Source organism: Xenopus laevis, chromosome 4S (genome assembly GCF_017654675.1).
Source record: "Xenopus laevis strain J_2021 chromosome 4S, Xenopus_laevis_v10.1, whole genome shotgun sequence".
Taxonomy (NCBI): domain Eukaryota; kingdom Metazoa; phylum Chordata; class Amphibia; order Anura; family Pipidae; genus Xenopus; species Xenopus laevis.
Genome location: NC_054378.1, coordinates 70,771,382 through 70,783,485, shown reverse-complemented (window position 1 = coordinate 70,783,485; position 12,104 = coordinate 70,771,382). Strand labels below are relative to the sequence as shown.

Here is a 12,104-nt window from a genome sequence, read left to right as displayed (position 1 = left end):
TATCTTAAAGTGTAATTGTGCATTTTTACAATGGTACATTATTATCCTTATTTATATAGTGACATATTCCACAGAATTTTACAAGGTTGCTCCCCCAGAGAAGTTAAAATCTAAGGTCCCTATCACATTTGCACTAGGGCCAGTTTTATCAGAAACCAGTTAACCTACCTGTATGATTTGATTTGTATGGGAGTGTGGGAGTAAAACCCACAAGTACAGTAGAACATATGAACTTCATGCAGATTGTATGTAATCAAACCCAGAGTCCCAGTGCTAGGCTTCTAACCATATATGTTTACAAAATCCTTATATGAGCAATGAGTACAGTACCTGCACAGTTGCTATAAATGTGATCCAGAGCTGCATGGAAAGCTGAAAATGCGATTGGCACAGAGTAAAATTTGTTTGATTTAATCAAAAGGTGTTTTTTTTTTTTAAGGATTTGTATAATGTATTTACAGTATATAGTTCAATGTGAACTGCATCTTGTCTTTTAGATGACTGTTAAGAATAATATGGTTTACAAAACAAGCAGGGCAGTGATATTCTCTAAACAGACTTCCACTATGTAATGCAATTTTTGGATAATAGTGTTCTCTGCCTGGCACAGTTAGCATTAAGCCCTAATATTACTGACCCATTCAGATATTGATCGTTGAGGGATTTACTTTTGGTCTATACAAGGGCTTATTTGTTGTAGATTTGGTTGGATCAGCATCCAATGTATACCTCTGGCACTTTTGTCCTATATTTCTTTTTCCTTTATTTAGAGCATGTTCCTACAGCATGTGCCCGAGTGGATGCCCTGAGATCCCATGGTTACCCCAAAGAGGCTTTACGCTTGGCAGTTGCCATTATAAACACCCTAAGATTGCAACAACAGCGACAACTGGAAATTTACAAGCAACAGAAAAAAGGTAGGGTGTGCAACTCATCCACTGAGACTGAAGAAAATAGTTTACTTTAAACTATGTTAAATATTGACTTATTAATGAAGCAACAACTTTACATTTTCAAGCTGTTTTCAGATGTTTCTTAGTTTCATCTTATAATACTAATTTATTCTCATAGAACTGATACAGAGAAATTCCACCACAATAACCAATCTGGAGGGATGGGTGGGACACCCACTTGATCCTATTGGCTGCTTATTTACTACTCTTACAGAAGCATGCTTGTCTGATGAAGACAATGCAATGGAAGTTATAGGTAAGATGCCTTCACTTATTGGTCCATGACTAGTCTCATAGTATTTTGTCAGTGTAGTTGTTTTTATATTTATTTTAATATTACTGTTTTTTGCACAGTCAAATGGAGTAAATGACATGCTAATCATTCACAGTCTACCTGCTGCTGTCCATTAGCACTCTATAAAAGCTTTATGCCTGATCATTGGCACTTTGCTTTGAGAGGAAGCAATACCACTGTAACGTCAGATCAGTGTATGACCAGTGTATGACACCCATTTAGCTTCATAAAATGCACAGCTCATTTGCTCTGACTATAAGATTCATTGGTCTCTATGATGCGAGTAAAAGGCACATTTTGATAAGAAAAACGGCTGTGTGTGTGTATTCTTAATATACAGGATTCAGTGCATCACATTAAATCTGTGTTTTGGCTTTAATGGGAATCTGCTACATTTTTTACTTTGCGGCACTTCCAGTCTTATTGTGCTTTCTCCCAGCATGCAGTGTGTTAGTGAGGGGCAGCAAGCACAGGCAAGGGTATTCCCTTTGTTACCGAAGGATTGTTGAAGAAATGATGGTGCAGCTTTGGCTTTATACTGTTAATAGAATTTTTCTAAAAGTTTTCAGTAATTGAAAACAATGTTAATTGCTGGATAGGTCTAGAAATGGACTTGACTACATTTGACAATGCTTACTGTTTAGTTGGAATTTCAGGTCCCCTAATCTGTCTGAAAAGCCACTTTGTTCCCATTTATAAAACTTTCATTTAAAAACTGTCCTTGGATAATCTATTATCTATTACTCCAGATATCCATTGTGATGAAAACTTACAAATGCATTTATAGTCTGAAATATTTTTTCCTTTTCTCCCGGTGTTTCTTTTCTAAAAGCGATTGACAGGATTAAATAGAATCCATTGCTACTTGGATAAAGCAAATATATAGCATGTTTGTATTTGTACTTTACAGTCCAGATATTGATGTCTCACAGAAATGTTGATTAAGTAGTTTGATTAAAAAGTCTTGGCACTAAGAACTGTTTCAAGGACAAAATCTACCGGATTTACAATTTTTTATTGCTTTTGTGGGCTGACATTTTATTGCTTCCTTTTGCTCTACAGATAGCAGTGAGTCCCGGCGGCCAGTCTATCAGCATATATGTGTACAAAATGGCTCAGTTGAAAGTGGTGAATCGTATTTGTCCTTGGCACTGGAAGTAGCCCTCATGGGCATGGGCCAGCAAAGACTCATGCCTGAAGGTCTGTATGCTCAGGATAAAGTGTGTCGTAATGAGGAGCAAATCATTGGACGACTTCAGGAACTGGAACTGGATGCCATACTTGTACAGACACTCCGCAAGCAATGCATCCTGTTGCTTGAAGGTAAATTTTAACAATTCTGGGGGTCTTTTTGTTGTTGTTTTTGCTGATGGTACAAAAAGAGAATATTATCAGAATGTTCATATATTACAGATATTATAAGCTGCAACAGTAGATTTTATATAAGAGGGATATAGGAAGCTTTTAGCCTTGTAAGATACAGTTTAATAGCGAATAAACTTTAAAGGATTGTGCAGGTATAATTATGCTGGACATGCCCCTATATGCAAAAAAAACTATGCGCTATATTTCCATTGAAAATTCAGAAGAGATTACAAATAAGTATTATTGTATGTAAATATCTGCAGTCGTCTGAAATAATGTTTAGTACAAATTGATTGGGCATAGATAAATGAATCGGGAGATATTGGTTGCTGATACAGAAATATTTGTTTGTTTGTTTATATATTTTCCCAATGCATTTCAGGAGGCCCATTCAGTGGTCTTGGGGAGGTGATACATAGAGAGAGCGTGCCTATGCATACCTTTGCCAAATACTTATTCACTGCGCTGTTGCCACATGATTCGGATCTGGCCTATAAATTGTCACTCAGAGCAATGAGGTATGTATGTGATTTATTAGAATAAAAGTTATTTCATTCACTTAAACAGTGCCTACAGATTTGGAGACAGGAAAAACAAAGCATGTGGTCTATCTTGTCTGCCTATTGAATGTTTAAAAAGAAATCTGCTGTGTATGCCTCTTATCTCATTAATGAGAGAAGGAACATAGATATTCACTTTATTAATCATTAGGTACCTAATATATATATTATATACTGATGTTTGATGTGTGTCATCTTGTTTTAGACTTCCAGTGTTGGAAAGCAGTGCTCCTTCTGTGGACGTATCCCATCCTCATCATATTGTGTCTGTAGTGCCAAGCCGGTACCCCCGCTGGTTCACACTTGGCCATTTAGAATCACAGCAGTGTGAGCTAGCTTCTACCATGCTGACTGCTGCAAAAGGTAAGAGAGGCATTCTCTGATACAGCCCTTAGGTGCCAATAATACATCTTTACAGCTCTCACTGTAAAAAATCCCTTCCAAATATTTAGACAGAACCTCATTTCTTCTAATCGGAATTCCTCATAGCTAAGATTTTCCATAACTTTTACCAGCTTAGTTTCCCTACTCTGTACCCTCTCTAATACAATAATGTCCTTTTTGAGCACTGGAGACCAAAACGGTACGGCATATTCTAGATGGGGCCTTACCAGTGCTCTGTACAGTGGAAGAATACACCCTTCCTGCCGTCACTCTATGCCCCTTTTAATACAGCTCAAGACCTTATTTATGCTTGATGGTGCTGACTGGCATTGCTTTCTACAGCCAAATTTTTTTTTACATACAAGGACTCCAAGGTCCTTTTTCTTTATGGATTTGCCTAGTGCAGTCCCATTAAGGTTATAAGTGGCTTCAATATTTTTACAGGTGCATGACTTTACATTTATTAACATTGAATCTCATTTGCCACTTCGCTGCATAGATTGCCAGTTTGTCAAGATCCTGCTGCAAGGATGCTGCATCCTAGATGGAATTAATTGGGCTGCCTAGTTTTGGGTCATCTGCAAACATGGTTTCCTTTTTATTGGCGACCACTGGATCACCTGACTATAATTTGTAGCTTTGTTTTTCTTTTATTATTATTTAGGGATGCACCAAATCCATTATTTTGGATTCGGCCGAATACCGAACCGAATCCTAGTTTGCATATGCAAATTAGGGTGGGAAGGAGAAATATTTTTTTACTTCCTTGTTTTGTGACAAAAAGTAACGTGACTTCCCTCCCCACCACTAATTTGCATATGCAAATTCGGATTTGGTTTGGCTGGGCAGAAGGATTCAGCGAATCCTGCTGAAAAAGGCCGAATCCCGAACCGAATCCTGGATTCGGTGCATCTCTATTATTATTATCATTATTATTATTTTTGGATAGTATGCCTGATGTTTCCCGGTTTTTCTATATCTTCTAGGTGACATGCTGCGTCTGCGCACTGTGCTTGAGGCCATACAAAGAAATATACATTCTTCCTCACTTATCTTTAAGCTGGCTCAGGATGCTTTTAAGATTGCTACCCCTGCAGACACCAGCTCTGACACCACACTTCTGAATGTAGCATTGGAACTGGGACTGCAGGTAAAGTGCTGTCAAGGAAATGAATACTACCGTTTTACATTTTTTTTTTAATTTAAATAGTAAAAAAAAAAAGTAAAATCTGCTACAAATAAAGGGGAATGTGTGTCTCTATGTAATGTGTGTGTGTGTGTGTGTGTCTATGTAATGTATGTTTGTGTCTATGTATTGTAGACTGGCTTCTATTTGAATATGGACCATTTTAGACAAATACAAGAGTCCTCTGCACTCACCACGTTATCAATATATTTAAGCCATTGAAATTTTGTGCATACAGCTACTAAAAAATGCCTTACCCTTTAAAGAAAACAGGGATTGTTTGTCCATATATTGCGATATATTTAAGCTGGCCAACTACGTCAAAGTCATCCCATATCTGGCCAGTTCTACGCAGTGGCGGAACTACCGGGGGAGCAGGGGGTGCGAGCGGGCCAGGGCCTGCACCCCCTCACACCCCGGCAGTTTGCGCGCCGCTTATTCCCGGACAGTTCCGGGTGTACGGAGGGGGGCGGAGGCCCGGCTGCGTGTCCTGCGCCAGGGCCCGCCCCCTCTAGTTATGTTTCTGGTCCTACGCTCAAATTGAATCTGATTCATTAAGAATTCTATTGCTTCATTATACATTTTACACAGGGACTAAGTTTTACCTGCAACTAACTTGCTGCTTTGTAAGTAAAACTCCCAAACTTGGCTGCCCTTTTATTAGACACCAGTGGGATCACCTGACTACAGCTGGAAAGGGTGGGAGCTACAACATGGAGCTGGTCACTGCTCCTATATAAGGTGTAGCCAGGTGAACGGAGGGCCAGTAAGTACAGACGAATTGAGGGGCACGGATCAGCCTTCATTTTGGTGTCACCAGTAAGGGGACCCAAATAAAATATTTAAATTGGACCCCACCCCCCCTTTGACTTGGGTGTGGGTGTGAAAATCTGTCAAACCCTAGGACTCAAAGCTCCTTTACTTTTATCTGCTTTTTATATAATGTTTCCTTACCTGCTTTGCTATTTTGCAGTATGAGAAGTTTCTTTACTTTTCACCTGCAATGGAAATATTAGTTCTTCCTGCTTCTCCAAAAGATTGGCATGAAAGTTGTCTTTTACAGGCACATCGCTTTCATTATTCCAGGCTCTCCTAAAGCATTCACGTTCACTAATTATTTCTGCTTAATTGTTATTCTTTTTTCTCATATGTATATTCTTTCACTTAAGGTCATGCGAATGACTCTCAGCACCCTAAACTGGAGGCGGAGAGAGATGGTGAGGTGGCTTGTGACTTGTGCCACAGAAGTTGGTATGTAAATTAAATTTTTTGATGCACTGATTGCTTTTAAATATGTAGTGGCTGTAACGTTACTAAATATATATACAAGTATTTTCCTTATTAGGATAGTATAATCTGAAATAAAAAGATGCAGTCTGGAATTATAAAGAAGTGTACAACATAACTATAAACTAGGGCTTGCATTAAAAATGTGTTCCATTAAAATCAACAAATTTTTTCTGTACTGAAAAAACTTTCTTTTTGTTTGTATAAAAATTAAGCCTTGTCACAATTTGTCTTAAAAGCTAATCTTGACAGGTAAAAAGAGCACATAGACCATACAAATAGTCAAAACAACATATATGTGACGTGTTGTTGAAACTGATAGAATAAAAATCAGTATATCCTGAGAAAATCAAATATTAATAAAAATCAACTACAACTTGGCTAGATTAGATCTAAAAATCTCCAAGGCATCTATTTGTCAAATTTTTCAACATGATTTCCTTTTTCTCTGTAATAATAAAACAGTACCTTGTACTTCATCCAAACTAAGAAATTAATCCTTATTGGAAGCAAAACCAGCTTATTGGGTTTATTTAATGTTTACAAGATTTTTTTTAGTAGACTTAAGGTATCAAGATCCAAGTTATGGAAATATTCATTATCTGGAAAACCCCAGGTCCTGAGCATTCTGGATAACATGTCCCGTACCTGTACTTTGAGATATCCATGCTAATATTATATTATTTACTGTGTGTGTGTATATATTTATATACTGTATATTTATTGCCCACATTTGTTCAATTTTTCAGGTGTGCGTGCACTAGTTAGCATCCTGCAGAGCTGGTACACACTGTTCACACCAACAGAAGCAACAAGTATTGTTGCAGCAGCAGCCACCTCTCACAGCACAGTCCTGCGACTCAGTCTAGACTATTCACAGCGTGAGGAGCTGGCAAGCTGTGCACGGACTTTGGCCCTGCAATGTGCAATGAAAGATCCACAGAATTGTGCTCTGTCTGCTTTAACTCTTTGTGAAAAAGATCACACTGCCTTTGAGACGGCCTATCAGATTGCTGTGGATGCAGCTTCAGGAGGCATGACTTACTCCCAACTCTTTACAATTGCCCGTTATATGGAGCATCGTGGCTACCCATTGCGTGCTTTCAAGCTGTGCTCCCTGGCCATGAGTCATCTCAACTTGGCATACAACCAGGACACACACCCAGCTATAAATGATGTCTTGTGGGCATGTTCCCTCAGCCACTCGCTTGGCAAGAATGAGCTGGCAGCACTGGTACCTTTAGTGGTTAAAAGTGTGCATTGTGCCACGGTGCTTTCAGATATTCTTCGCCGATGTACATTGACTGCTCCAGGGCTGGCTGGAATTCCTGGCCGCCGGAACTCTGGCAAGTTAATGTCAACAGACAAGCCACCTCTGCGGCAATTGCTGGATGCGGCAGTTGGAGCCTACATTAACACCACCCACTCGCGCCTTACACACATAAGTCCTCGACATTATGGGGAATTTATAGAGTTCCTCAGCAAGGCTCGGGAGACCTTCCTACTAGGGCAAGATGGCTTGCTACAGTTTGCCCAGTTCATAGACAATCTGAAGCAAATCTATAAAGGAAAGAAGAAACTTATGATGTTGGTAAGGGAGCGCTTTGGATAACTCGCCAGTCTATTCTTGTCATTTGTACGTTTCCAGACAACATCTGTGAAATTCCCTCTTTCTGATCTCCTGGATTACTTGCTCCTGATATTTAATAGTCTGAGCCATGACTATCAGAAGATGCCTCCCAGACTGCATGAGACTTATGTTACATTTCATTCTGGTGAAACTGTATTATTTTCTGAGGAACTGATGAAGGGTCTTCTAAATTACCTTAAATTTTGGGGTAAATGTGTCATTAGTTGTTACAGGGTTGGTTGTTTACATTGGATCTTGTAATAGGACCAACCTTGACAGAATTATCTCTTTTTGGGCTGGTTATGCTTAGGTGGGCAGAAATGAGCATTGTGAAGCTTAAAGTAACTTCCACAAACATCTTTGTCTTAAACTGTCAGGGCATTAATAGGTGTTCCTGTTGAACAATAACTTTATGTAATATTGGCAGCCTAAAGTAGTAGAAGAACATTGCTGGTTGTTGTGTTTGTCAAACTTCTCTGGCAAAATGTTATTTGCTAGCAGAAGGGTGTAAAGAAAGCCATGCAATGATGCATGCAGAGCATTAAGGTCCAGCATTCATTCATATTGATAGCACTAAAATACATATATTCACTCCAAGTTCATATAGGATTTCCTTCAGTTTAGGTAGTACACCAAGTGATTGTAGCATAAAATGAGCAGCCACAATCAGGACCATAGTCAATAAATGCTGTACAGGTGTTGGAACCTTTTCAATAACAAAAAAATGTACAACATATATTAAGTTCCTGCTTGTACTTTTATGGAAGAATCACTTGGTTCTCCCTATGCTGAAGTTCTGGGGGCATGTGCACCTAGACCCCAGTGAGTCTACTTATTGTTCAGAATAACCTAATTCACTCTTTCAAGTTTACATATAGGATTTCCTGCAAAATATTTTTGGATATATCTACAGAATTCAGAATAACTTGTAAATCTTCCTTCGAGAATATATATCCTCTAGAATGTTGCTCCAATCAGCATATCCACAGTGCTGTCATTAAGTGTTGATTGTATTATATAATCAACACCTAATTTAATGATATCATTCTGGATTATGATAAACAGATTATGCTGATTGGAGCAACATTCCAAAGGAAGATTTAGAAGTTATTCTGAATTGAGAAAGTCAGTTGGATGACTGGTGAAACATCTTCAAGGAAAAAACACAGCAAGTCCAGTTGATTTGACTTATTTCTGTAGATATACCATGACCTTGATGAATGAGAATCTTCACAAACATATTTTTAGATATGTGGATTACAGACGTTAAAGCTGTGGCTCTCTCTGCTATTGAAATTCAATTCCCACATTCCATGAGCTCTAGGTTAACAAGAACATTAGGTACCGTAATTAGTCAACACCAAGAAAACACTTGTTCAACAAATAGTCACTGTAACCATGTCATTTGAAAGTTCAATTGAATATAGAAAACTTTTGTTGCCCTGAAAATATTGAACTAGGGAAATCCATGTTAAACAATCCTGCCTAGATATGTGCCAGTCAGGTGGTTAGCTCCCAATGAAATAGCAGTGTTTGGCTTTTTTTTTTTTTAATGAGAAGCCAACTGTGAGGCAAGAATTGCGTTTCTTCTCATTTTCTGCCAACTGTGTGCCCTTCAGTTCTTTTCGTTATGGAAAGCCTTACCAAAGTCTGTAGTTTCTACACATTCGTCTCTTCTTAAAGAGTTGAGAGAGGCAGAATGCATTCGGCTTAGAGAAATTGACATGCTTCTGGTCAAGAGCCAAAATTTGGAAACATCACTTTGCTGCTAGCTTGCAAAAACATGTATTTTACCGACACATTCCTTATTGGATGAAATCCTGTGAAATCCACACTGACCAGATTAGATGGGTGTATTAGTTTCAGTGGGCTTATCTGTTGTTTTCAGAACTGTCATTTTACTACATGACTGCCACAATACTAGGAAAAAATTGTTCCTATTAAATTTTTATTGATTTACTTTTCGGTTTAGCAGCCTAGAAAAGGTTCTCTCTCATTTTTTAGATTTTGATGTTCGAGTGTGACCAAATGTAGATCTGAGTTGTTTTAGTTAGGCATTGACTGAATGCTAATCTTTAGTGATAAGTGGGCGATATGAAATTCATGTAGTAGGGCTGGTGCTCATAATTGTGTTATTATGCCCTGTTGGCTAGGGGAAATTACCAGCCAGGTGGCAACCCTATTGCTGGCTTAGTGGATAAATGGCCAAATTTATCACCAACACAAATGGTATACACTGGTGTGAGGCACGCAGTTAGTAATTGAACTGTGGGCTTATGCCTGATGTCAGGAAAGCCTCTTGTGATTGGTCTCATTTTATTGGAAGGCACAGCCAATGGTTTGGGATTATTTCAACCAGATCTGCTCTCTAAATTTGCCAGTAACTCTTCTTCTATTATATCTGATCGGTGCAATCACTTGGTGATACAGCAAGAGCTTACTGCTGCAAGATGAGAGCAGACTGATTGTCTGAGTGCATTAGTAGCATCATAATGAACCTGATAATTGTTCTAACATATGGCCTGGATCAGCAGAAGAATGTTCAAACCATTAACCACTTGCCTTTAAGATTTGTCCTTTGGCAAGGTAAAGCCAGGCTGACGTTATACTTTGTATTGTTATTTCGATATTTTCCTGTATTACAATAATGACAAATGTAAATTTGCATTAACAAAGTAGTAATCTCATGTGCAAACAGCCATTCAAAAGGATCTATTCACACATAGTCACTGCAGATCTATGGAACTGGAAAAAGCATGCTTTAGTGCTATCTATGGGACATATTCTCTTAAATTCATCATTTCCCCATTTTGATTTGAACAAGGCCTGTCTCTCTGGATCACAGTCACAGTGGAACTGCAAGCTGCTGTACATCCAGGTAGCGCTATGGCTGGAGCTTGTGGGAAGCCTTATCATCAAATCAAACTGCTATCACTGTCAGTATGTTCATGGCTCTGTCATCAATTCTAGTTGCATTTCAAGATCGCCTTACTTATTATCCTGCCCCCATCTGGTCACGATGGGAAGTGTTTCCCGCATTCTCACTGAACAGACTGCAATCCAATCTCAGGGAACACTTAACACAAGAAAATTGTGACAACAAAGCATTTATCTACCTGTAAATACAATAATATATGTCACTTATGAAATGTAATGTTCTAATTATTTATAAAGGTTCTGTCTTTTCCACAGGGCTAAGGTGAACTTAAATGCCTTTGCCAAGGTGGTGCTTTAAATGCTTTGCTTTTCAGTGAGCTTTCTCAGGTGGTAGGATGGAGTTGGTCAGGTACTGTGCAATGAGGATAGCTCTGGCAATAAGTTCAGGAACTGTTGGCTATCCCTGGGCATAACCCCGAACATGAAAAAGTGAGCAGGACTGTGCCAAGAAACTGTGTTTGCAAACAAACCCCCCCCATCTAATGTTGGATCATGTGACCTGAAGTGCTTTGCAACACTTGCTCCTTTACATTTTTAGAGGCCATTGCAATAAAACTAATGAACTTCACCCCCCCCCCCCAATTAGGAGCCTGTTAATTATCGTCTCTTTTGAAACAAACGCTGGATGTTGAATGACAGGCTTGGATTGGAGCTGAAGCCAACTGGAGATGCATTTCTTCTGACCTTGCATATATACATTGGCCAGTACATAATTCCCTTCCCACTGCCATTTTTTTTTTAATTTCAGCATTCGCTATGAATGAGTTAATATGGACTGTGAGTTTTAGCAATAAGCAAGGTGTAGTGAGAGCCAAGGCAATGTGAGCCCAAAGTGAACAATATCCTGTGAATGCTCTGTCATTAGCTTCTCTGCACCACCTATTTATTTTCTCCTCACTCCATTTCCCAGTTACCTGTCCTTGTCCTCATTTCTTTACTGATTTTGTTTTTGGGAGGGAGGTAAAAGAGTGGTCAAATCCGGGCCCCCGATTATGGCCGGGAACTGCAGCCGTCACTGACCACTTTATAATGGTTTAGTTTTCTGTTTGTACTACTACTTTCACATATAAAGATAAAAACCACACACTTTTCCTCAGTATTCCTTGCCACAGACGTATCCTGTATCTGTTATTTTATTTTTACTGGTTTTAATTTGTACTTTTGTTATTTGTGCAGCCTCTTAATGTTTGTTAATATTAATAAGAAAATGAACCCTATTTATGTATTGCTGACACCATTTTATATGAATTGTGTTGAAAATTTCAGTGCTTTTTTTATGAATAAATTGTGAATCACAATAATTATACAAGCTGTGTACGACTGTGTCGTGGTATTTGTTGGTACATATTGGAGGAAAGTGTTAGGTAATGTAATTGTCCTGGTGCCTCCTCACTGGACATACTGTGATATATATATATATATATATATATTGATATATAGACACATCACAGCTGTCGTGTGTAATCTCGATGCTCAGTCCTCATTGAGCTGCAGCTTTGTTTGTAGT

The 12,104-nt window shown here is 38.7% G+C and overlaps 1 protein-coding gene across 2 annotated transcripts in view; it reads left to right on the top strand.

Annotated features, from left to right (window-relative positions):
- Positions 1 to 11,903, top strand: part of LOC108715559 (zinc finger SWIM domain-containing protein 5) — a 48,378-nt gene extending 36,475 nt beyond the window's left edge. For both annotated transcript variants that reach the window (XM_018260835.2, XM_018260836.2), the window contains 8 exons: positions 771 to 917; positions 1,072 to 1,209; positions 2,311 to 2,571; positions 2,996 to 3,131; positions 3,379 to 3,536; positions 4,544 to 4,707; positions 5,913 to 5,994; positions 6,780 to 11,903. In XM_018260835.2, the coding sequence (XP_018116324.1) occupies positions 771 to 917; positions 1,072 to 1,209; positions 2,311 to 2,571; positions 2,996 to 3,131; positions 3,379 to 3,536; positions 4,544 to 4,707; positions 5,913 to 5,994; positions 6,780 to 7,642 (1,949 nt within the window). In that variant the 3' untranslated portion in view covers positions 7,643 to 11,903. The remainder of the gene's footprint in view (positions 1 to 770; positions 918 to 1,071; positions 1,210 to 2,310; positions 2,572 to 2,995; positions 3,132 to 3,378; positions 3,537 to 4,543; positions 4,708 to 5,912; positions 5,995 to 6,779) is intronic.
- Positions 11,904 to 12,104: the final 201 nt, after the last annotated feature.